Source organism: Mobula birostris, chromosome 6 (genome assembly GCF_030028105.1).
Source record: "Mobula birostris isolate sMobBir1 chromosome 6, sMobBir1.hap1, whole genome shotgun sequence".
NCBI lineage: Eukaryota > Metazoa > Chordata > Chondrichthyes > Myliobatiformes > Myliobatidae > Mobula > Mobula birostris.
Window position 1 is genome coordinate 93,843,712 of NC_092375.1, and position 24,640 is coordinate 93,868,351.

The 24,640-nt window shown below is 41.7% G+C and overlaps 1 protein-coding gene across 7 annotated transcripts in view; it reads left to right on the top strand.

The window, feature by feature from the left end:
• The window catches only part of mcf2la (mcf.2 cell line derived transforming sequence-like a), a 240,729-nt gene that overhangs the window by 127,695 nt on the left and 88,394 nt on the right, over positions 1 to 24,640 (top strand). For all 7 annotated transcript variants that reach the window (XM_072260875.1, XM_072260874.1, XM_072260873.1 and 4 more), the window contains one exon: positions 21,054 to 21,173. In XM_072260875.1, coding sequence (XP_072116976.1) covers positions 21,054 to 21,173 — 120 coding nt within the window. The remainder of the gene's footprint in view (positions 1 to 21,053; positions 21,174 to 24,640) is intronic.

The window sequence follows — 24,640 nt, forward strand, 5'->3', positions numbered from 1 at the left end:
CTTTTATCATGTATCTGTTCCCTCCAGTTTTGGATTCCCCAGCCCTCCCTGTCCACTTTATCAGAATCAGAATCTGGTTTAATTTCACCGCCGTATGCCCTGAAATTAGTTGTTCTGTTGCAATAGTACGTTGCAATACATAGTAATAAAACTACAAATTACAGTAAGAAATGCACTGTATTTTAAAATATAAATTAAATAGGTAGTGCAAAACGAGTCAAGTAGTGTTCATGGTTTCACTTTCCATTCAGAAATCAGATGGCCAAGGGTCGAAGTTGTTCCTGAAATGCTGAGTGCTTTTCTTCAGCTCTGAAGAGCCTATGTGTCTTCTTCATTCTCTCTTTTCCATCCTCCTCTGCTTACCCCCCTCCTCCTGCACGTTCACCTCCCACTTCTCCTGTACATCCCTCCCGCTTCTCCTGTACGTTCTTCCCCCTTCTCATGCACCTTACATCACACCCTTCTTCCTTCCTCCCTATCTCTTCACTCCACTCTCCTCCTCCCTCCTTCTCTTCATCTTTTCCTTTCCTCTCTATTGTGCCTTCTTCTACCCCTCTCCACCTCTTCCCTTTCCATCTCTCCCCTTCATGCTCCACTCTCCTCCTTACTCCCACCCTCCTCTCTTCACCTCTCCTTCCTTTCATTCACCCTTCACCTCTCTCCTCCCCCTTCCTTCTCCCCACCCTCAGCCACCTTCTCCATCCTCTCCCCCAGTGCCACACTTCTCCTTCCTCCCTTCCCATCCTCTACAACAGCAGCAGTGCACTGATAGTGTTTACCAGTTGGTTGTTTAGGTTGTGATTGTGATGTAGATGGCTTTGCCCCTATGCCCCAAGGCTTTTGTGTCATCCTGAAAGATTCAATAAGTTTCAATAGGTACATTTAATGTCAGAGAAATGTGTACAATGTACATCCTGAAATTCTTTTTCTTCGCAAACATCCACGAAAACAGAGGAGTGTCCCAAAGAATGAATGACAGTTAAATGTTAGAGCCCCAAAGCCCCCCAACTCCCCCCTTCCATACACAAGCAGCAGCAAGGCAATGATCCCCCTCCCCAGCAAAAAGCATTGGCACCCCCCCCACCACCGATCACTGAAATGTGCAGCAAAGTATCAATAAAGACACAAACTTCCAGTACCCCAAAGACTACTCGTTCACCCGGTAATTCGACGTACCACAGGCTTTCTCTCTCTCCCTAATAAGGGAAAAAGAGATGTCCCTGTTTCACAGCAAGAGAGGAGACAAAACAAACCGACTCGCTGATTCCCTGCTGAAGTTCCCAGAGATTCTCTCCATTCCAAGTAAATTGAAATATGCTTTTGCAGTCAGTACAGAGTTGGTTTTGCTGACCACAGGCCACGAATTTCGGCCATTTGCTTCTTGTTATTTTATTTTATTTTATTTTAGTGATACAGTGTGGAGTCTGTCCTTTGAGCCACCCCACCCCAGCAACCCTGATTAACCCTACGCTAGCCACAGGAGAAAATGACCAATTAACCTACCCACTACATCTTGGACTGTGGGAGGACACCGGAGCAGCTGGGGGAAACCTGTGCGTCCCACTGCAAGAATGTACAGAGACTCCTCACAGAACTACCTTCCTGGACAGGGAAAGTGGCATTGGCTTGACTGCTCAGTGTGGGAAAATCTTTTGGTTAGTGAAAAGCAACGAGTAATAGTCAGTGAGTTGTTTTGTGTTCGGAGGGCTCATTCCACAGTGCTGTGCTTTTATAGTATGAATATATGAATAGAATTTAAGTTGCCAATGGATTTGACAGGAAGACAGTTCCACACTGAAAGAAGACATGTCATAGGGCACAAAAACCCAATCTGATAAAGTGTGAGGCAATGCATTGTGTGAGGATAAACAAGGTGAGGGAGTATATGCTAAGTTAGGAAAGTCAGTGTAGAGAAAAAGAGGCATCTTAGAATCTAGAACAATATAGCACCGTACATGCCTTTCAGTCACCTCTCATTCTTCTTCACTCTATCAAGAAAAGCCCTGGCTTGCTCAGGTTATCATCATAAAACATGGTTTCTAGTCCAGGTGGCATCCTGGTAGATCTGCTCCACAGCCTCTCTAAAGCTTCCACACTCTTCCCTTAATGAGGGTGACCAGCTGAACACACTATTCCATTTGTGGTCCAGAGCTGCAACGTTACCTCGTGGCTTTCAAACTTCATCTCCTGACTGATGAAGGCCACCACACTACATGCCTTCATAACAACCTTATCAACTTGCACAGCAAATTTAAGGGATCTATCGGTAGACTCCAAAATCCCTCTGTTCACCCATCCTGCTAAGAATCCTGCCGTTGACCCTGCTGTAGGGGTTACTTGAAGAGAAACCTAAGCCGCTGAGTAGTGCCGGGGTACTCGAAACTAGATGACTTGCTTCCAAATCGAAAAGTGTACATAGAAACATAGAAAATAGGTGCAGGAGTAGGCCATTTGGCCCTTCGAGCCTGCACCGCCATTCAGTACCATCATGGCTGATCATCCAACTCAGAACGCTGTACCAGCCTTCCCTCCATACCCCCTGATCCCTTTAGCCACCAGGGCCATATCTAACTCCCTCTTAAATATAGCCAATGAACTGGCCTCAACTGTTTCCTGTGGCAGAGAATTCCACAGATTTACCACTCTCTGTGTGAGGAAGTTTTTCCTAATCTCGGTCCTAAAAGGCTTCCCCTTTATCCTTAAACTGTGACCCCTCGTTCTGGACTTCCCCAACATCGGGAACAATCTTCCTGCATCTAGCCTGTCCAATCCCTTTAGGATTTTATACGTTTCAATCAGATCCCCCCTCAATCTTCTAAATTCCACTGAGTATAAGCCTAGTTCATCCAGTCTTTCAACATATGAAAGTCCTGCCATCCCAGGAATCAATCTGGTGAACCTTCTTTATACTCCCTCTATGGCAAGGATGTCTTTCCTCAGATTAGGGAACCAAAACCGCACACAATACTCCAGGTGTGGTCTCACCAAGGCCTTGTACAACTGCAGTAGTATCTCCCTGCTCCTCTACTCGAATCCTCTTGCTATGAATGCCAGCATACCATTCGCCTTTTTCACTGCCTGCAGTACCTGCATGCCCACTTTCAATGACTGGTGTATAATGACACCCAGGTCTCGTTGCACCTCCCCTTTTCCAAATCGGCCACCATTCAGATAATTATCTGTTTTCCTGTTTTTGCCACCAAAGTGGATAACCTCACATTTATCCACATTAAATTGCATCTGCCATGAATTTGCCCACTCACCTAACCTATCCAAGTCACCCTGCATCCTCTTAGCATCCTCCTCACAGCGAACACTGCCGCCCAGCTTCGTGTCATCCGCAAACTTGGAGATGCTGCATTTAATTCCCTTGACTAAATCATTAATATATATTGTAAACAACTTGGGTCCCAGCATTGAGCCTTGCGGTACCCCACTAGTCACTGCCTGCCATTCTGAAAAGGTCCCATTTATTCCCACTCTTTGTTTCCTGTCTGCCAACCAATTCTCTATCCACATCAATACCTTACCCCCAATACCATTTGCTTTAAGTTTGTGCACTAATCTCCTGTGTGGGACATTGTCAAAACCCTTTTGAAAATCCAAATATACCACATCCACTGGTTCTCCCCTATCCACTCTACTAGTTACATCCTCAAAAAATTCAATGAGATTCGTCAGACATGATTTTCCTTTCACAAATCCATGCTGACTTTGTCCAATGATTTCATCGCTTTCCAAATGTGCTGTTATCACATCTTTGATAACTGACTCTAGCAGTTTCCCCACCACCGATGTTAGACTAACCGGTCTATAATTCCCCGGTTTCTCTCTCCCTCCTTTTTTAAAAAGTGGGGTTACATTAGCCACCCTCCAATCCTCAGGAACTAGTCCAGAATCTAAAGAGTTTTGAAAAATTATCACTAATGCATCCACTATTTCTTGGGCTACTTCCTTAAGCACTCTGTGATGCAGACCATCTGGCCCTGGGGATTTATCTGTCTTTAATCCCTTCAATTTACCTAACACCACTTCCCTACTAACATGTATTTCCCTCAGTTCCTCCATCTCACTGGACCCTCTGTCCCCTACTATTTCCCGAAGATTATTTATGTCCTCCTTAGTGAAGACAGAACCAAAGTAATTATTCAATTGGTCTGTCATGTCCTTGTTCCCATAATCAATTCACCTGTTTCTGTCTGTAGGGGACCTACATTTGTCTTAACCAGTCTTTTTCTTTTCACATATCTATAAAAGCTTTTACAGTCAGTTTTTATGTTCCATGCCAGTTTTCTGTCATAATCTTTTTTCCCCTTCCTAATTAAGCCCTTTGTCCTCCTCTGCTGAACTCTGAATTTCTCCCAGTCCTCAGGTGAGCCACTTTCTCTGGCTAATTTGTATGCTTCTTCTTTGGAATTGATACTATCCCTAATTTCCCTTGTCAGCCACGGGTGCACTACTTTCCCTGGTTTATTCTTTTGCCAAACTGGGATGAACAATTGTTGTAGTTCATCCATGCGATCTTTAAATGTTTGCCATTGCATATCCACCGTCAACCCTTTAAGTATCATTTGCTAGTCTGTCTTAGCTAATTCTCGTCTCAAACCTTCAAAGTTACCATTTTTAAGTTCAGAACCTTTGTTTCTGAATTAACTATGTCACTCTCCATCTTAATGAAGAATTCCACCATATTATGGTCACTCTTACCCAAGGGGTCTCTCACTACAAGATTGCTAATGAACCCTTTCTCATTGCTCAATACCCAGTCTAGAATGGCCTGCTCTGTTGTTGGTTCCTCAACATGTTGGTTCAGAAAACCATCCCACATACATTCCAAGAAATCCTCTTCCTCAGCACCTTTACCAATCTGGTTCACCCAATCTATATGTAGATTGAAGTCACCCATTATAACTGCTGTTCCATTATTGCACGCATTTCTAATTTCCTGTTTAATGCCATCCCCAACCTCACTACTACTGTTAGGTGGCCTGTACACAATTCCCACCAGAGTTTTCTGCCCCTTAGTGTTATGCAGCTCTACCCCATCTCGATTCCACATCCTCCTGGCTAATGTCCTTCCTTTCTATTGTGTTAATCTCCTCTCTAACCAGCAATGCTACCCCACCTCCTTTTCTTCACGTCTATCCCTCCTGAATATTGAATATCCCTGAATGTTGAGCTCCCATCCTTAGTCACCCTGGAGCCATGTCTCTGTGATCCCATTCCATCCTTTATTACAAAACAATCCTGGAATGCTAAAAAAAATTAACAAAACTAAATCACCAGTACAGCATTCAAATTAGCAAAGTAATAAAGTTAGTGGTTGAGCTAATGTATTTAAGCGATATTAGAATTAGCGTATAGTATGTATTTAAGTGTCTAAGAACGTTCCAGTTAACAGTCAACAAAAACTATCACTCCCGTGAATTATCCACTCTCCACTAGACTAAATTAAAATAAAACTAACCCCAAGCATGAATACATAATTACAATTACACTCATTTGCTTCTACCACACCCCAAATCACATGACAGATTGCCATGATAAATCCACCACAAACACAATACAGACAGAAAATAGATACATGGCTCCAACATCTCAGCCCCTTAATTATTACCCTATAATAATTACAACTACATACTACTAAGATTGGAGCCATAAAATCTTCATTTAAACAAATGTCCTCTTTCTTCTTTCTTCTTCCAATTATCACTTTTAACAGTCATCTAGGCCAGGGGTTACTAGCACTTAGCCTCGTACAGAGTGATGAGAATGAGTTACCACCACTCCCTGTCCAGTCAAAGTCATGAAGCTTCTAAAACTGTAGCTCCTCAAACTTCTGCCTCATGTAGAAGACAGATTTTGGCTGCTTAATGTGCACCTGCTGCACCAATTCTCTTCTGTCTGGAAAGACTGTAATAACTCTTCTCATAGTCCATGAGCTTTGAGGTGCTGAGTCATCAACTATAAACACAATGTCTCCTGGGATGAAATTGCATTTTATACCTGAACATTTCTGATGCTCCTGTAACTGTGGTAAATACTCCTTGACCCACCGTTTCCAAAACAAGTTTGGCATGTTCTGACAAACAAGAGAAAATCTGCAGTGCTGGAAATCCAAGCAACACACACAAAATGCTGGAGGAACTCAGCAGGCCAGGCAGCATCTATGGAAAAAAGTACAGTCGATGTTTCGGGCCGAGACCCTTCAGCAAGACTGGGGGGGGGGGGGCGGGTGGGGCGGTTGGGGGTGAAAGCTGAGGAGTAAATTTACAAGATGGGGGAGGGGAGAGAGAAACACCAGATGACAGGTGAAACCGGGAGGAGGAGGGATGAAATGAGGAGCTGGGAAGTTGACTGATGGAAGAGATACAGGGGGAGTCCGATAGAAGAGGGCAGAAGGCCATGGAAGAAAGAAAAGGGGGGAGGAGCACCAGAGGGAGATGATGGGTGGGCAAGGAGATAAGGTGAGGTGAGGGAGGGAAAAGGAGGTGGGGAATAATGAAGAGGGGAGGCGTTACCGGAACTTTGAGAAATCGATGCTCGTGCCATTAGGTTGGAGGCTACCTCTTCACCTCAGGTGACTGAAGAAGTTTGGCATGAGGCCCCAAATCCTCAAGATCTTCTACAGGAACCATAATGCAAAGATTTTTACTCCCTCATGCTGTGCAAGATTTAAATTCAAATGTGTTGTGCAACAGTAGGTTGGTCACTGCTCCATGGCCGTCTTCGCTTGCATCTGTAAAGTGGTGTAACTGTGCAGCAGTCACTTCCCCAAAATCCAGGGGGTTCAGACATCTGACAGCCTTGAAGTCTTTCAAATGGTTGGAGGAACAGTTACACCATTTACAGCTGGTCAGTGAGCTCCAAGAATGGGAACTTATCCACCGTTTAAAAAAAAAAGTTTTGAGTGCTGTTGCAGATCAGGGACCTTGACAGAACCCCAACCACATTGAAAAGGTAAAATAGAGATATTAAAGAGAGGAGTTTAAGCTGTTTCCACAGATAAGCTTGAAGGGGCAGCCATTTGGCACCATCTTAACTCTGCCCATTTCTATCATGACCTTGTATCCATTTGTGCTAAAGGTGGCTTTCAGCTCACAAAGTGGATAAGCATCAGACTTAGTGTGCTAGCTGTGACAGCAGAAGAGCAAAGACTGAAGGACAGAGATATGGATCAAGATGTTCCTTTGTCGGAGCAAGTAAGGGGTGTGCAATGATGCATTCAGTCTGATATTTTCAACTTTAATATCACGATCCAAAATAGACCACTCAGTGGAAGGGGAATCCTCTCCACAGTTAGTTCATTCTATGATCTTTTACGAATCTTGAATCTGGTGGTATATCTGCTAAGAAAATCCTACAAAATCTATGTAAGAGATGGCTTGGCTGGTTTGATACTATACCAACATCAGCTGCTCATGAGTGGGTCACTGACACAAGAAGCAGTGCAAAATCTATCCACTGTCTCGCAGCTGAACTGTTCTCCATTATTTTCTGCAAATTTCCTCAGAGCGAAGTTGGCATAGTTCAATGATGAAGTTGCTCCAAGGATATGTATCACCATTCTAAAGCCCACCACATCTTGGCTGAGGTCACCATTAAGCCACCTGAGAAACCTCAGCAGATCTTCATCTTTCACTGGTACTTTAACCTGACCGAACATTGATCCAATATCTGCCATGATCACCACTGGTTCTTTTCTGAATCTGGTTTGACATAGAAAGCATACAGCACAATACAGGCCCTTCAGCCCACAAAGCTATGCCGAACATGTCCCTATGTTTGAACTACCTAGGCTTTACCCATAGCCCTCTATTTTTCTAAGCTCCATGTAGCCATCCAGGAACCTCTTAAAAGACCCTATCATTTCTGCCTCCACCACCACCGCTGGCAGCCCATTCCACGCACTCACCACTCTCTGCATAAGAAAAAACTTACCCCTGACATCTTCTCTGTACCTACTTCCAAGCACCTTAAAACTGTGCCCTCTCGTGCTAGCCAGTTCAGCCCTGGGGAAATGCCTCTCATTATCTTGTACACCTCTATCAGGTCACCTCTCATCCTCCTGGTTATGACTCCAATCAGTGAGCTAATAATATCTGATCCCTGTAAAATCTGAACATTAAGTGATACCTCCTGAAAAGTTTGCCACAGTCAAATACAACAGGAAGTTTCCATTTTCTGGGATGATAAACACCATGATGTGGCATTTACCAGACTTTCCCATCACTGCATTCCAGATCCCATGCAGGCAGTCTTTCAGGATAATCTTTGGAGATGACATCCTTCATGAAAGCTGTGTAATCAGCAGGAAATGACAAATCTTTCTTAAACCTTTTCCTTAGATTCAGAGTATGCTGTTCAGCAATCTTCCTATTATTTGGCATATTGACCTTTTACTTTCTCAGAGGTAAACTAGTCTGGCTCCATGAACATATGATCTTCTCTTGACAAACAGGTTGTCCATTCTGACTACATTCAGGGAAGTCTGCCTTGAACTGCCACTGCCAAAGTTCATTCAAGTACCAAACTAAGATCCTGTTAACTATTATCTCTATCATTAACACTGGTATCACTTGCAACAGTTCCAATGCTTTGGGCACATCTGTTCTCTATCAGCAGCTCAATTTCTGAATCAGTCTCTGGCAAACAGACATGTTTCATACGAGACCATCCCTGTTGTAGAATGTTCCCTTTATGGACAGGCATACTTTCCTGTCTGTAGATGTTAGGTAGTTCACAATAGTTTACATCATCTAAGCCAGCCACTTCCAATCCTGAAACAACGTAGTTACTCCTGACCTTCTCTTGACCCATGGTGCATAAGAGAATGCATGTCCTTTTTCCGGTGAGGTAGAACTTTTCATGGGGCTCACTGTGCAGAACACTACTGTACTTCCTTGATCATAAGCAACCACTGTCTTGTTATCCTTCTTAGACTTCACCTGTCTTTGTCTTTATTAATCTTTTTATTGATTAAAAAACATAGATACAATCAAATACAATCAAGAGAAGAATTAGTTCAAACATATATGTCAGTAACCAAGTTTAAAATAGACACTATCAAAATCATAGATATTGTTAAACCAGTATAAAATATATGATTAAAAAAAATAACAATTCTCCTCTTACCAGTTAAAAGGAGAAAGGAAAAAAAAACATTGGGTTTTAAATAAAGAGAAAAAACCCACTGCACTATAAAAAAAACAGAACAAACAAAACAAAAAAAAGGGACTGGCCATCCATTTTGAGGATACAACCAAAAAAAGAGGAGAGAAAAACTTTCTGATTGAATCTAAAACCTCAAAAAAAACTTGAAAGAGTAATAAATCAAATTAAATGAAAATATTGGATAAAAGGTCGCCATATTTGTTCAAATTTAAAGGATGTATCAAATGTCCAACTTCTTATTTTCTCTAAACTTAAACAGGACATGATGGAGGAGAGCCAGTAAAAGACCGTAGGTGGATTAGAATCCTTCCACTTCAATAAAATGGCTCTTCTAGCCAGTAAGGTTGAAAAGGCTATCATACGTTGAGCAGAAACAGGACTATTTCCTGCTTCCGATGGGATAATCCCAAAAATTGCCGTAAGCAAGTGAGATTGTAGATCCAAATCCAAAATTCTTGATAGTGTTTTAAAAACATCTCTCCAAAAGTTATCTAGTTTTATACAAGACCAATACATATGAGTTAAAGTGGCCACCTCAATATTACATCTGTCACAAATAGGATTGACATTGGAAACAATACGCGCTAGTTTATCCTTTGACATATGGGCCGGATGCACTACATTGAACTGTATCAAGGGATGGCGGGCACAAATAGATGAGTTATTAACCAAATGAAAAATTTTACTCCAATGATCATCTGAAAATTACTCTTGAAATTCCAATTCCCAAGCGCGTTTAATTTTATTGTTAGGTATCATTCGTAAACTCAATAACCGTTTACAGATTATAGCTATCAACCCTTTTTGAAATGGTTTAAACTAAAAGAGAACATCTATCATATTAGGTGGATAAGCAGAAGGGTAATTTGGTAACAAACCACATAAAAAATTCCTGATTTGTAAATATCTAAAAAAGTGTACATTAGAGAAATCATATTTATCCGCTAACTGAGAAAAAGACATTAAACAGTCCCCTAAAAACAAATCTGAAAAAGTTATTATTCCCTGTACTGTAACTATGGGAAGATTACAATCATGATCCCCTGCCCTTAAGGCCATTAGATACCAAGGCACTACTCACTGCTGTGTCCGATTCTTTTGCAGCTTGTTTTGATTTTTCACCCTTCTGTTGGAGTGAATATACAGTATGCTGGGATGCTTACCCCTGAAGACCTTGCATGAAAGATGCTTCCTGCTATCCTTGCTGATGTGTCCTGTACACAAACATCAAAACCATCACCATTTTTCTTTAGAAAAGCAATTTTTTCACTATAAGCCCTTTTTTCCATCTGTGAGTACAAATCCATGCATGCTTGCCCTCACAGAACAGACAAACCTCTTTGGCTGATGAGGCCATTTCCCTTCCATTAGTTCCAGCTTCACTTTTAGCTCTACTTTTCACAGTGGCCACAGTAGTGGCAGAGCTGTTTCCTTTCGCCTTAGAATGATATTGTGACTTAGTTTTGTTTTCTCCTTTGCTTATTGCAGGTGATGGAATATCCTGTTTATTCCAAAACACCAGATGTGTAGCAACCTTTACTGGCCTTTCAATAAAATCAACAATGTCAGTGAAAGTTATCTTATGGTTGTGCCTTTCTCGTGTTCACAGACCTCTGTTCTCCTTTTATCCCAAAGCATATAGGGCAATTTCTTTATGACAATCAACATATTGACATGCCTGTACTACACTTCTTCCATGACATTACAACAGCCTCTTTCATGTCTTCAGATTTGATAGGTAAGCATAGGCAGATGCAGTTTTCTGTTCACTATCAAAATGTTCCTATAGTAAAGCCTTAGCTTTTACATATCCTTTCTTAGGATCAACATGCTGACAACTTCTGGCAAGTTCTCTCAGGCAATCTCTAGTGTACTGTTCAAGGAAATAGAGGCAGTCACTATAGCTGTCAGTCTTCAACACTGTTCATGTTTCACAGACACTCGAGGAATGAATAAATTAACATTGACACTGGGTGTCTTTGTTTCTCTTTGTGCCTTCTGAATATGGGAAATCGCATCATCGGACTGTCCTGCTGGTGTACTTTGAGTACTTAGCACATTAACTTTGGCCATATGTGTGGCAATTTCTTCCTCTAACAAGCTGATTCTTCCTTTTCTGCAGCTTCTACTTCCTTTTCCATAGAATCCTCTCTTGTTCTTCCAGCACATGTTTGTCCTTCAATAGTCATTGTTGTGTGATTAGTGTAATTCAGCCTCCGTGTTAATGGGTGCAGAGGAGGTAGTAGATACAGAAAATTTTCTTCCTGCAACGGAACTTTGAGTGCTGACATTAGACACACTGTTGTTTGGTTTCATGTCACCTATGGGTCACCTCTATATGTTTAATCAAAACATGCCTTGGAATTTAGGAAACATTGTCTTGTGGAAGGTGAGACACATATTTACTTAATGCAGCAGCATGACCTTCAAAATAACATGTTTGGGTCAACCATTGTTTTGTATCCTCTGTGAATGCACTACAATAGTGATCACTGTTTGAAAAAAATTGGCCTTTCTTATTCAGTTTTGAGAAGTAATGAGATTAGCATGTGATGTTGCTAAGCAACAACTTCATGGAGATTAGTCAAATCTTCAACATGAAATTGCACTTGTAAGGCATTTTCTTTAATTTTCATAAGATCATTAATTGATGGTATTAAAACTTTAATTTTGCTCACATTTGTTTCAATAGCTTTCAATAGGTAGGTACATTTAATGTCAGAGGTATGTATACAATATACATCCTGAAATTCCTTTTCTTCGCAAACATCCACAGAAACAGCGGAGTGCCCCAAAGAATGAATGACAGGTAAATGTTAGAACCCCAAAGTGCCCCAGCTCCCCCCTCCCATGTACAAGCAACAGCAAGGCAATGACCCCCCCCACCCCACCTGCAAAAAGCCATCAGCATCCTCCACTGAGCACCAAGTGTACAGCAAAGCATCAATAAAGACACAGACTTGCTTGTTCACACTCCTTTTGAAGACTTTTGATTTTATTAGCCTTAGCTTTAGCTTCAATTTCTTTTAGCAGGTCCCAACTCCAGGGTCACTGGCGCCAATTCCATGCTTTGATACACTCATGTCACTTTTTCCAGTTGTGCGACTTGTAATTAACTTTTTTTTTGCCCATAGTACTCGTAATATTTGATTCAATAAACATAGTCAACTAACAAAATATCCACAAATCCATGGTGCTTAAACCAGACCAAACAACCTTTAGTCCAAATATTGGCAACTGGAATATTTCACCAATTCAATAAAACAAAGCAATGGTCCTTCAGGCAAACTCCACACAATTGAGCAATGATTCCCAATAGATGGGCGGCACTGACCTTTCAAAAACTGTGTTCGAACCACAAAGACGCAGCGTGAATCAACAAAAGGTCGTTTACTTGCCCCAGTTTCATCAAGAAGTCCGAGGCAGTTCTTTGCCATAGATTGTGTTCGTTTTTTTTGTTGACCAAATGTAGTGATTACTTGAAAGTAAACCAAAATCACTGAAAGACTAAGCCGCGGTACTTGACACTGTATGACACGCTTCCAAAGTAATGAATTTCAAACTGAAAAGCGTACGTTCCATCCTTTATTACAAAACCAGTAAAGCTGAATGATCTTGCAGCGATTTGAAAAAAACTAACAAAACTAAATTAGTGATACAGAGTTCCCATTAGCAAAGTAACGAAGTTAGCATTTGAATCAACATATTAAAACAATATCTGAAATAGCATTCCATACATATTTAAGTGGTCTAATAATGTTCCAATTAACAGTGAACAAAATATATACTTCCCAAAAAAATATTATCCCCAGCCTCTACTAACTAGCTCCTAGTATGAATATATAACTATACTCATTTGCTTCTACCACATCCCAAGCCACATCACAGATTACCATAATAGATGCACCACAAAATACAATACAGACAGAAAATAGACACATTTCTCCTACACCTCATTCCACCTTCAAATTCGACCTTCCAAAGTGAATCACTTCGCACTTTTCTGGTTCGAACTCCGTCTGCCACTTCTCAGCCCAGCACTGTATTCTGTCAATGTCCCATTTTAACTGGCAACAATCTTATACACTATCCTCAGCTCCACAACCTTCATGTCATCTGCAGACTTACTAGCCCACCCTTCTACTTCCTTATCCAAGTCATTTATAAAAATCACAAAAAGCTGGAGATCTGATGAAGGGTCTTGGTCCAAAATGTCAACTCTTTATTCCTTTCCGAAGATGCTGCCTGACAAAATGAGTTCTTCCAGCTTTTTTGTGCACTCTGAGGTCCCAGAACAAATCCCTGTGCAACACTACTGGTCGCTGAACTCCAGCTGACCGGTAATCTTGAAGTGCATCTCTATTTATTCCTTAAAGTAGCAAAAGGGGTGGATGAGTTAGTTACAGAGCTCTCGTCATTTTTGGCTAGGGCTTGGAATACAAGAGTAGTGAGGTTATGTTGGAACATTTGTTAAGTTCTCATCTAGTACTGTGGACATTTTGGTTACCACACCAGAGGAAGGAGACAATGGTATCTGAAGCTGCAAAGACTTTGAGAACATTTCTTTGAAGTGCATAGTTAAGAAAAGGGATTGGCTCAATTGGATTTATATTCATCAGAGCAAGAGAGACCAAGTGAGATTTAATTGAGACACCCATAATTACCAGAGGCCTAAAAAAGGTAAGACCTATTTCGTTAGCAGTAAAGACTATAACTAGGAGGGCATAGGTTTAAGTTATTTGTGTGAAAGATTAGAGGACAAATGAGAAATTAAACACTACATGACTAGTGGAGATCTCTAAGTCATTGCCTCAGTTTTCAAAACTACATGAATAAACATCTGAAATCCATAATCTTCTAGGCTACAGACAAGGAGCTGGGAAAAGGATTAATCATTTGTGCCATACTCTGTAACTCCTCTAATCTCCTTAAATCAGCAATACAGCTAACTTGTCTGTGCCCCGCTTTACAATCACACACCACTACTCCAGTAGGGGTACAAGAGTCTGCATGTGCTGAGATCCATAGTTAAAAGACAAACTGCTGGAATACCTACTACCCCAGGCCTTGCACCTACAGAGCAAGGATTTTCACAGTTTGCACGTGCTGCTAGATATTCAATCACTCTTCCTGCAAAATCCAGACTCACTGCACAACACCCACAAGCCTTCTTCCAACCATTATGAGGACTCATATGGCCAGATTTGGGAACAGCTTCTTTCCAACTGTGATAAGACTGCTGAATGGATCCTGACCCAGATCTGGGCCGTACCCTCCAAATATCCGGACCTGCCTCTCGGTTTTTTGCACTACCTTACTTTCCATTTTTCTATTTTCTATTTATGATTTATAATTTAAATTTTTAATATTTGCTAATTTTAACTATATTTAATATTTTTAATATTTAATATTTGTAATCCAGGGAGTGTGAAGCGCAGAATCAAATATCGCTGTGATGATTTACGTTCTAGTATCAATTGTTTGGCGACAATCAAGTATAAAGTATAAAGTATAGGGCAAGATAGGATATGAACATTGCCAGCGTCAGTGCTACTAGCAGATCTGCCCTCTGGGAGCGGTGGAGAACTGGAGATAAGGACACTTTGTAGCAGCATTATCAAACAGCATTGAACACCAAGCCACATAGGGTATTAAAGGGGAAAAAGGTGAAATATGAAGGTAAGCTAGCCAATAATATCAAAGAGGATATCAAAAGTTTTTTTGAGATATATGAAGAGCAAAAGCAAGAGAAGAATAGATATTGTACCACTGGAAAATGATGCTGCAGAGGTGGTAATGGGAGTCGAGGAAATGCAGATGAACTGAATAAATATTTTGCATCAGTTTTCACTGTAGAAAACACTAGCATTATGCTGGAAGTTCGAGAGTATCAACAGGCAGAAGTGAGTGTAGTTGCTATCACTAGCAAGAAGGTACTTGGGAAACTAAAAGGTCTGAAGGTAGATAAGTCACCTGGACCAGATGGATTGTACTCCAGGATTCTGAAAGAGGTGGCTGAAGAGATTGTGGAGGCATTTGTAATGATCTTTCAAGAATCACTAGATTCTGGAATGGTTCTAGAGAACTGAAAGAGTGCCAATGTCACACCACTCTTGAAAAAGGGAGGGAGGCAGAAGAAAGGAAATTATAGGCCAGTTAGCCTGACCCCAGTAGTTGGGAAGGTGTTGGAGTCGATTGTTGTGGGTGACATTTCAGATTACTTGGAGGCAGATGATAAAATAGGCCAAAGTCAGCTTGGCCTGTTTAAGGGAAAATCTTAACAAATTTGACAGATCTGTTAAAGTCTTTGAGGAAGTAACAAGCAGAACAGAAAAAATCAGTTGATATTGTGTACTTAGATTTTCAGAAGGCCTTTTACAAGGAGCCACACTTGAGGCTGCTTAACAAGATAAAAGCCGATGCTATGACAGGAAATATACTAGCATGGATAGAGCATTGGCTGGTTGTCAGGAGGCAAAGTGTGGAAATAAAGGGAACCTTTTCAATTTGCTAGTTGCTAGTGACTGGTGGTGTTCCACGGGGGTCTGTGTTGGGACTGCTTTTTATATTGTATGTCAATGATTTAGATGATGAAATTGATGGATTTATAGTCAAGTTTGTGGAAGACTGGTGGAGGGGCAGGGAGCGTTGAGGAAACAGGGAGGCTGTAGAAGGACTTAGACAGATTAGGCGATTGGGCAGAAAAGAGGCAAATGCAACAGAGCGTCAGGAAGTGTATGGTCATGCATTTTGTAGAAGGAATAAAAACATAGATTATTTTCTGAAAATTCAAAAATTCGAGGTGCAGAAGGAGCTGGGAGTCCTCGTGCAGGATTCCCAAAGGTTAACTTGCAGGATGAGTTGGTGGTGAAGAAGGCAAATGCAATGTTAGCATTTATTTTGAGAGGACTCCCACAAAGCGAATATCTAATCCAATATACTACCTTATCCTGAATGCCGAGTGACTGAACTGTCTTGACCTGCCTCCCATACGGGACCTTGTCAAATACATTACTAAAGTCCATGTAGACAACATCCACTGCCTTGCCTTCATCCACTTTCCTGGAAACTTCCTCGAAAAACTCAATAAGATTGGCTATACATAACCTACTACACACAAAGGCATGCTGATTATCAATCCACGTCTATACAAATACTTATATATCTGGTCTGGTCCTCCAACAACCTTCCTTCTACTGATGTCAGACTCACTGGCCTATAGTTTCATGGTTTCTGTTTAGAACCTTTTTTAAACTGCAGAGCAACATTGGCTATCCTCCAATCTTCTGGTACCTCTCCTGTCACTAAGGATAATTTAAATATCTCTGCTAGTGCCCCAGCAATTTCTGCACTTGCCTCCCATAAGGTCCAAGGAAACATCTCGTCAGGCTCGGGGGATTTATCCACCCTGATTTGCCTCAGGGTAGCAAACACCTCCTTCTCTGAAATCTGTATAGGGTTCATGAAGTTGATGCTGCTGAGTAAATACAGAATTTATTTAAGATCTCCCCTATCTGTTTTGGCTCCACACATGGATTACCATTCTGGTCTTCCAGAGGACCAATTTTGATCCTTGCGATTCTTTAGCTCTTAATATATCTAAAGAATCTCCTTCACCTTGTCTGCTACAGCAACTTTGTGCTTTCTTTTAGCCTCCCTGATTTCTTTCTGAAGTGTCCTCTTGCATTTCTTGTACTGCATAACCACCTCGTTTGTTCATACTTGCCTATACTTACTGTGCACCTCCTTTTTCCTCTTAATAAGGGCCTCAATGTCTCTTGAAAACCAAGGTTCCCTACACTTGTTAACTTGACTTTTTATTCTGATAGGCACATATAAGCTTTGTTCTCTCAAAATTTCACTTTTGAAGGCTTCCCACTTATCAAGTATAGCTTTGCTAGAAAGCAGCCTGTACCAGTCCACACTTGTCAGATAATTTCTGTCAGGCTCTGTCATATCTGAAACAACAGAACCCTGGAATATTGAACTGCCTGTCCTGCCCCTCCTGTAACCAACTCTCACTAATGGTTCCGATGTCATAATTCCGAGTTTTGATCCATGCCATGAGCTCATCCGCCATTCTTATGATACTTCTTGCATTAAAATATACAGAGCTCAGGACACTCGTTTCACCATGCTCAACCTTTTGATTCCTGACTTTGTCTGTGGTCTTACCAACATCTGCCTCCACAACCTCTCCACTACCTGTTCTGGGACTCTGGTTCCATCCCTCTTCAGCTCTAGTTTAAACAGTGCATTGTGAGAATGTGAACTTTGTCTTATTTCTGGGTTTAGTTTGGAGGTGATTCTTGAGAATGATTCCAGGAATGAAAAGCTTATTGTATGAGGAGCAACTGATGGCTCTGGGCTTTTACTCGCTGATATTTAGAGGAATTAGGGGAGATCTCATTGAAACTTATTGAATATTGAAAGGCCTAGATAGAGTGGTTGAAGAGAGGATGTTTCCTATAGTAGGTAAATGTAGGACCAAAGAGCACAGCCTGATAGAGGGACATCTATTTAGAATGAAAATGAGGGGGAATTTCTTTAGCCAGAGGGTGGTGAATCTGTGGAATTCTTTGCATGGACAGCTGTGGAGGTGAGGTCACTGGGCATATTAAAGGCGGAGGTTGATAGGTTCTTGATTACTCAAGGAGTGAGAGGTTACATGGAGAAGGCAGTAGAATAAAGTTGAGAGGGAAATGGATCTGTCATGATGAAATGACAGAGCAGACTCAATGGGCTGAATGGCCTAATTCTGCTCCCACGTCTTATGGTCTTATTAGAATAAAGTTCTACCAAGGTAATAGATTGTAAGGCTTACCTACTATAATGATGTCCTAGTGACCAGTCTGAAGAAATATGGAATCACAAACAAGAGAAAATCTTCAGATGCTGAAATCTGAAGAACACACACAAAATGCTGAAGGATCTCAACAGGCCAGGCAGCATCTATGGGAAAAAGTACAGTCAACGTTTTGGGCTGAAACCCTTCAGCAGGACTGGAGAAAAAATACTGAGGAGTAGATTTAACAGATGGGGGGAGGGGACAGAGAAACACCAGATGATAGGTGAAACTTGGAGGGGGAGGGGATGAACTAAAAAGCTGGAAAGTTGATTAGCGGAAGAGACAGAAAGCCATGGAAGAAAGAAAAAGGGGGAAAAGGGACTAGAGGGAGGCGATGGGTGGCCAAGGAGATAAGGTGAGAGAGGGAAAAAGGGATGGGAAATGGAGAAGGGTGGGGGGGTGTTGGGGAGCATCACCGGAAGTTTGAGAAATTAATGTTCATGTCATCAGGTTGGAGGCTACCCAAACGGACTATAAGGTGTTATTCCTCCAACTTAAGTGTGGCCTCTTCATGACAGATGGACATATGGGAATGGGAAGTGGAATTAAAATGGGCGGCCACTGGGTGATCCCACTTATGCATTGGTGATGCTTTCTGCACCTGTGCTAAACTTGTTGACTACATCCACCTTGCCTCCAACTTCCACCCTGCCCTCAAATTTACCTAGTCCATTTCTGACACCTTCCCTCCCTCTCTCGATCTCCCTGTCTCTATCTCCAGAGACAGCTTATCCACTAATGTCTATTACAAACCCACAGACTCTCACTGCTACCTGGACTACACCTCGTCCCACCCTACTACTTGCAAAAACATCTTCCCCTTTTCTCAATTCCACCACCTCTACTCTCAGGATGATACTTTTCATTTGAGAACGAAGGAGATGTGGTCCTTTTTCAAAGAAAGGGGCTTCCCTTCCTCAATGCTGCCCTCAACGGCACCTCTTCCATTTCTCACACATCTGCTCTTACCCCATCTTCCTGCCACCTTTCCAGGGATAGGGCTCCTCTTGTCCTCACCTACCACCCCCACCAGTCTCTGCGTCCAGCACCAATTTCTCCAAAACTTCCACCATCTCTAACGGGATCCTACGACCAAGCATATCTTTCCCTCTCCCCCACTTTCTGTTTTCCACAGGGATCGCTCCCGACATGATTCCCTTATCCATTCGTCTCTCCCCACTGATCTCCCTCCTGGCACTTATCCTTGCAAGTGGAACAAGTGCTACACCTGCCCTGCACCTCCTCCATCCCTACCATCCAGGGCCCCAAACAGTCCTTCCAGATGAGGCAACACTTTACCTGTGAGTCTGCATTCGGTGCTCCCAGTGTGGCCTTCTGTATATCAGTGAGACCCGACGTAAATTGGGAGACCACTTCACCGAGTACCTATGCCAGAATAAGCGGGATCTCCCAGTGGCCACCCATTTTAATTCTACTTCCCATTTCCATTCTGATATGTCCACCCACGGCCTCCTCCACTGTCGTGATGAGGCCACACTTAGGCTGGAGGTACAACACCTTATATTCCGTTTGGTTAGCTTCCAACCTGATGGCATGAATATTGACTTCTCAAACTTCCAGTAATGCTCCCCCAACCAGTTCCCCACCCATTTCCCATCCCCTTTTCCCTCTCTTACCTTATCTCCTTGCCCATCCACCACCTCTCTCTGGTGCTCCTCCCACCTCCCCTTTCTTCCATGGCCTTCGGTCTCTTTCACCAGAAAACTTCCCAGCTCTTTACTTCATCCCTCCCCCTCCAGGTTTCACCTATCACCTGGTGTTTCTCTTCCCCCTCCCCCCCACCTTTTAAATTTACTCCTCAGCTTTTTTTCTCCAGTCCTTCTGAAGGGTTTCGGCCCAAAACATCGACCGTACTTTTTTCCATAGATGCTGCCTGACCTGCTGAATTCATCCAGCATTTTGTTTGAAGAAATATAGAGATCACATTGTGGCACTGAAACTGTACCTGGACCTGGAGGTGAATGGTGTCTCATTGTGGGAATACCAGAAATTACAGAGCTAAAGAGAGAGGTAGTCCTGAATGAATTTGAAAACTAAGGCATCATTGTTGTACAGGTAACTATGTAGCCTAGAAGATGGAGGAATGGAAAAGGATGGGTGTTAGGAAGCTGGCAAAGAGTTTTGTAAAAGATCTGTATTAGGGAGGATGCAATTCACATGAGTATTTAAAAAATGAAATCTAGGAATAACTAAGGCAGAGATATAATTTTCAGGAGTCAGTAACGTAAGGCATTGTGGAGAGAAGAGATACTGCAATGAACTTTGAAAGTTTTCTGCTGAGACACTCAGTGAGAGGCTGGGTATGATGTGATCCTAAGCTTCTGAATGATTTGGTTCTACGTCACAAAGGAGCCAATGAGCGAGATAAACTTTATGCCTAAACATCAGATCCTGTGGCAAGACCAAGAACCATGGTTTAGGCCTTTCTAACATAAAGGCAGATCCTGTTAATGTAAAGTTTGGCGTTGGACAAGCAGTATGATGTAGTGAAGGGCAGAAAGAGGAGACTGTGAGGTTGAGCTGGGTGTTGCCAGTACTCACATGGAGCATACTGCATGTTCAGGTGATGTTCTTGGAGTGCAGCTTGCAAGTATGAGGTAAGAAAGGGTAATATTGCAGAAGCGGAGAAGATATTGCGGGAAATGTTCTAGCTGTTACTATTAGCCAAGAAAGGAAGTGAGCAATAACAATGCTACTCAGTTGCTATTTTCAAGTACTAAAAGTTAAGGAGCCATATCGACATCAGTCCATAGGTCATTTAGAGAAGAAGGAAATGGTGAGAGACTTCATTTTAAGTAAGAGGATCTTGTCGGCCAGATTAGGCAAACAGTCACAACTTTAAGATACCCCAAATGAGAATTCAAGCTGCATCTTGAAAACTTTCAACAAACACTGGCAATAACATTATCAGCAATATTTAAATTTTCAGTGGAATAAAACAGATGTTGCACATCAGATTTGGAAGACATGATATCTAATACATCTTCTCTCTCTGTCATCACTGTTTTAGATCAAAGCAGCTTTGGACATCATAACAGAACGGTACTATATTTTTTCTGATATTGGAAACAGCTCGACCCATGTGAACCACATTATCAAGGAGCTTTGCAGCCTTGAAGAAAAATCTCAGGTAATCATTATCATGGTCTACGTTCTGTCAAAAATGTAATCTAGGAATTGCTGCATTGCTTCTGTCGTTGGGCCATGGTATTGAAAACTGTCTGCCCAATGAAGCAGTGGAGGCTACCTCAGTAAATATATTTAAGACAATGTTGGATAGATTTTTTGCATAGTAGGGGTATTAAGAGTTATGGGGAAAAGGCAGGTAGGTGGAGATGAGTCCATGGCTAGATCAGCCATGATCTTATTGAATGGCAGGCCAGATGGCCTACTCCTGCTCCTATTTCTTATGTTCTTATGAGAGAGAAGACTTTGCTTCACTTATCATTCCAGTGGATAAGACATAAGAGCATAATAAGGCCAGTCAGCCCATTGAGTCTGCTTTGCCATTCCAATCATGGCTGATTTATTATCCCTCTCAACCCCATAGTCTTGCCTTCTCCCTATAACTTTTAACACCCTGACTAATCAACAACCTCTCAACCTCCATCTTAAATATATACAATGACCTCCACAGCCATCTGTGAAAATGAATTACACTGAGTCACTATCCTCTGGCGAAAGAAATTCCTCCTTAAGTCTATTCTAAATAGATACCCTTCTATTCTGAGACTCACCCACTACAGGAAACCTCCTCTCCGCATCCACTCTGTCTTGGCCAGGGTTCCATGAGAGGTTGCAAGGTGTTCCGTGAGAGATCGTGATTAAAAAAAAACTTCTTTATTTTTTTAATAAAGCTCGCAGTAGCTTGTAGTGACTGAGCAGCCCCATTAGCAACCTCATTAGAGGTCTCTCAGCCCAGTATGGCAATGTGAAGTAGGACTGTGTTTATTCTATTTTTGACGCGAGATAGAGGAGGCCTTTGATAATAGATGAGAGCTGTATTGCTCGGAGGGGAGGACAGTAGGCTGATGGTGAGCATGAAGTGTGTTTTCCGAGCATTGAGTGGACCCGCTCATTTTGTGCTATGACATCAGCCTATTCCTCCTGAATTACCTGCCCTGACACGCCAACGACTGACTTATGGGAGCAAACGAATTACCAGTGTAGTAGAAAATTGGAGGAAAACTTTCATTCTAAAGACAGTCCAGTGTGGTGATTTTTGAAGAGGGGGTGTGAGATGGAAGAGGAAGATTCTAGGCCTAGGTCTATGGACAATTCTGATAAGGTTAGTGATGAAGAATTACAATCTTCGGAGTCATTTCACTGCACTAGTGCAACAATGGACACAAAAAAGTCCATCTTTACAATGAAAGCTACTTACCAATGGGTTTTACATGGACTGGTGATCCAATTTGTCCTATTCCATTGTGCCCAGTCTGTAGCAAACAACTTACAAATACAGCAATGTTTCCAGCGACACTGAAAAGACACTTAACTACAAATCACAGCCATATGACATGTAAAAGTGCTGATTAACTTAAACAGCTATTGCAGTCTCAAAACAAACAGCTTGAAGCCTTTGAAAATAAAGTCACAGTTACTAGAAGGACTTGGGAAGCATGTTATTAGGTAAATTTAAGAGCAGTTCACTCGAGAATGTTTCACAAAAGTTGTGAAAATCTGGACAAAGAGCACAACAATCTCCTGCTACACGCAGAAATCCGATTGCTTAGCAAAGGAAGAGTTTTCAACAGAGTGTTTGAGCTGAAAGGTGAATTGCAGGAGTACTTTCAAGAATTGAATTGAATTGAATTGACTTTATTTCTTACATCCTTCACATAAATGAGGTGTAAAAAGCTTTACGTTATGTCTCCGTCTATATGTGCAATGTGCAATCATAGTAATTTAAAATAATTTATAATAAATAGAACAGTCAATGTAACAGAAATACACTCAAATCAGCGTGAGTTAATCAGTCTGACAGCCTGGTGGAAGAAGCTGTCCTGGAGCCTGTTGGTGTATACAGTTGAAGTCAGAAGTTTACATACATCTTAGCCAAATATATTTAAACTCAGTTTTTCACAATTCCTGACACTTAATCCTAGAAAACATTCCCTGTCTTAAGTCAGTTAAGATCACTACCTTATTTTAAGAATGTGAAATGTCAGAATGTAGAGAGAATAATTTATTTCAGCTTTTATTTCCTTCATCACTTTCCCAGTGGGTCAGAAGTTTACACACACCTTATTAGTATTTAGTAACATTGCCTTTAAATTGTTTAACTTGGGTCAAACATTTAGGGTAGCCTTCCACAAGCTTTTCACTGTAAGTTGCTGGAATTTTGTTCCATTCCTCCAGATAGAACTGGTGTAACTGAGTCAGGTTTGTAGGCCTCCTTGCTTGCACACGCTTTTTCAGTTTTGCCCAGAAATCTTCTATTGGATTGAGGTCAGGGCTTTGTGATGGCCACTCTAATACATTGACTTTGTTGTCCTTAAGCAATTTTGCCACAACTTTAGAGGTATGCTTGGGGTCATTTGTCCATTTGGAAGACCCATTTGCGACTGAGCTTTAACTTCCTGGTTGATGTCTTGAGATGTTGCTTCAATTTATCCACATAATTTTCCTTCCTCATGATGCCATCTATTTTGTGAAGTACACCATCCCTCCTGCAGCAAAGCACCCCCACAACATGATGCTGCCACCCCCATGCTTCACGGTTGGGATGGTTTTCTTCGGTTTGCAAGCCTTACCCTTTTTCCTCCAAACATGACGAAGGTCGTTATGGCCAAACAGTTCAATTTTTGTTTCATCAGACCAGAGGACATTTCTCCAAAAAGTAAGATCTTTGTCCCCATGTGCACTTGCAAACTGTAGTCTGGCTTTTTTATGGTGGTTTTGGAGCAGTGGCTTCTTCCTTGCTGAGCAGCCTTTCAGGTTATGTTGATATAGGATTCGTTTTACTGTGGATATAGATACTTGTCTACCTAGCTCCTCCAGCATCTTCACAAGGTCCTTTGCTTTTGTTCTGGGATTGATCTGCACTTTTCGCGCCAAAGTACGTTCATCTCTAGGAGACAGAATGGGTCTCCTTCCTGAACAGTATGATGACTGCATTGTCCCATGGTTTATACTTGCATACTATTGTTTGTACAGATGAACAATGAACCTTCAGACATTTGGAAATTGCTCCCAAGGATTAACCAGACTTGACATCATTTTCTGACCTCAATCCGATCGAAAATTTGTGGGCAGAACTGAAAAAGTGTGTGCGAGCAAGGAGGCCTACAAACCTGACTCAGTTACACCAGTTCTGTCTGAAGGAATGGAACAAAATTCCAGCAAATTACAGTGAGAAATTTGTGGAAAGCTACCAAAAACGTTTGACCCAAGTTAAACAATTTAAAGGCAATGCTACGAAATACTAACAAAGTGTATATAAACTTCTGACCCACTGGGAAAGTGATGAAAGAAATAAAAGCTGAAATAAATCATTCTCTCTACTATTATTCTGACTTTTCACATTCTTAAAATAAAGTAGTGATCCTAACTGACCTAAAACAGGGAATGTTTTCTAGGATTAAATGTCAGGAA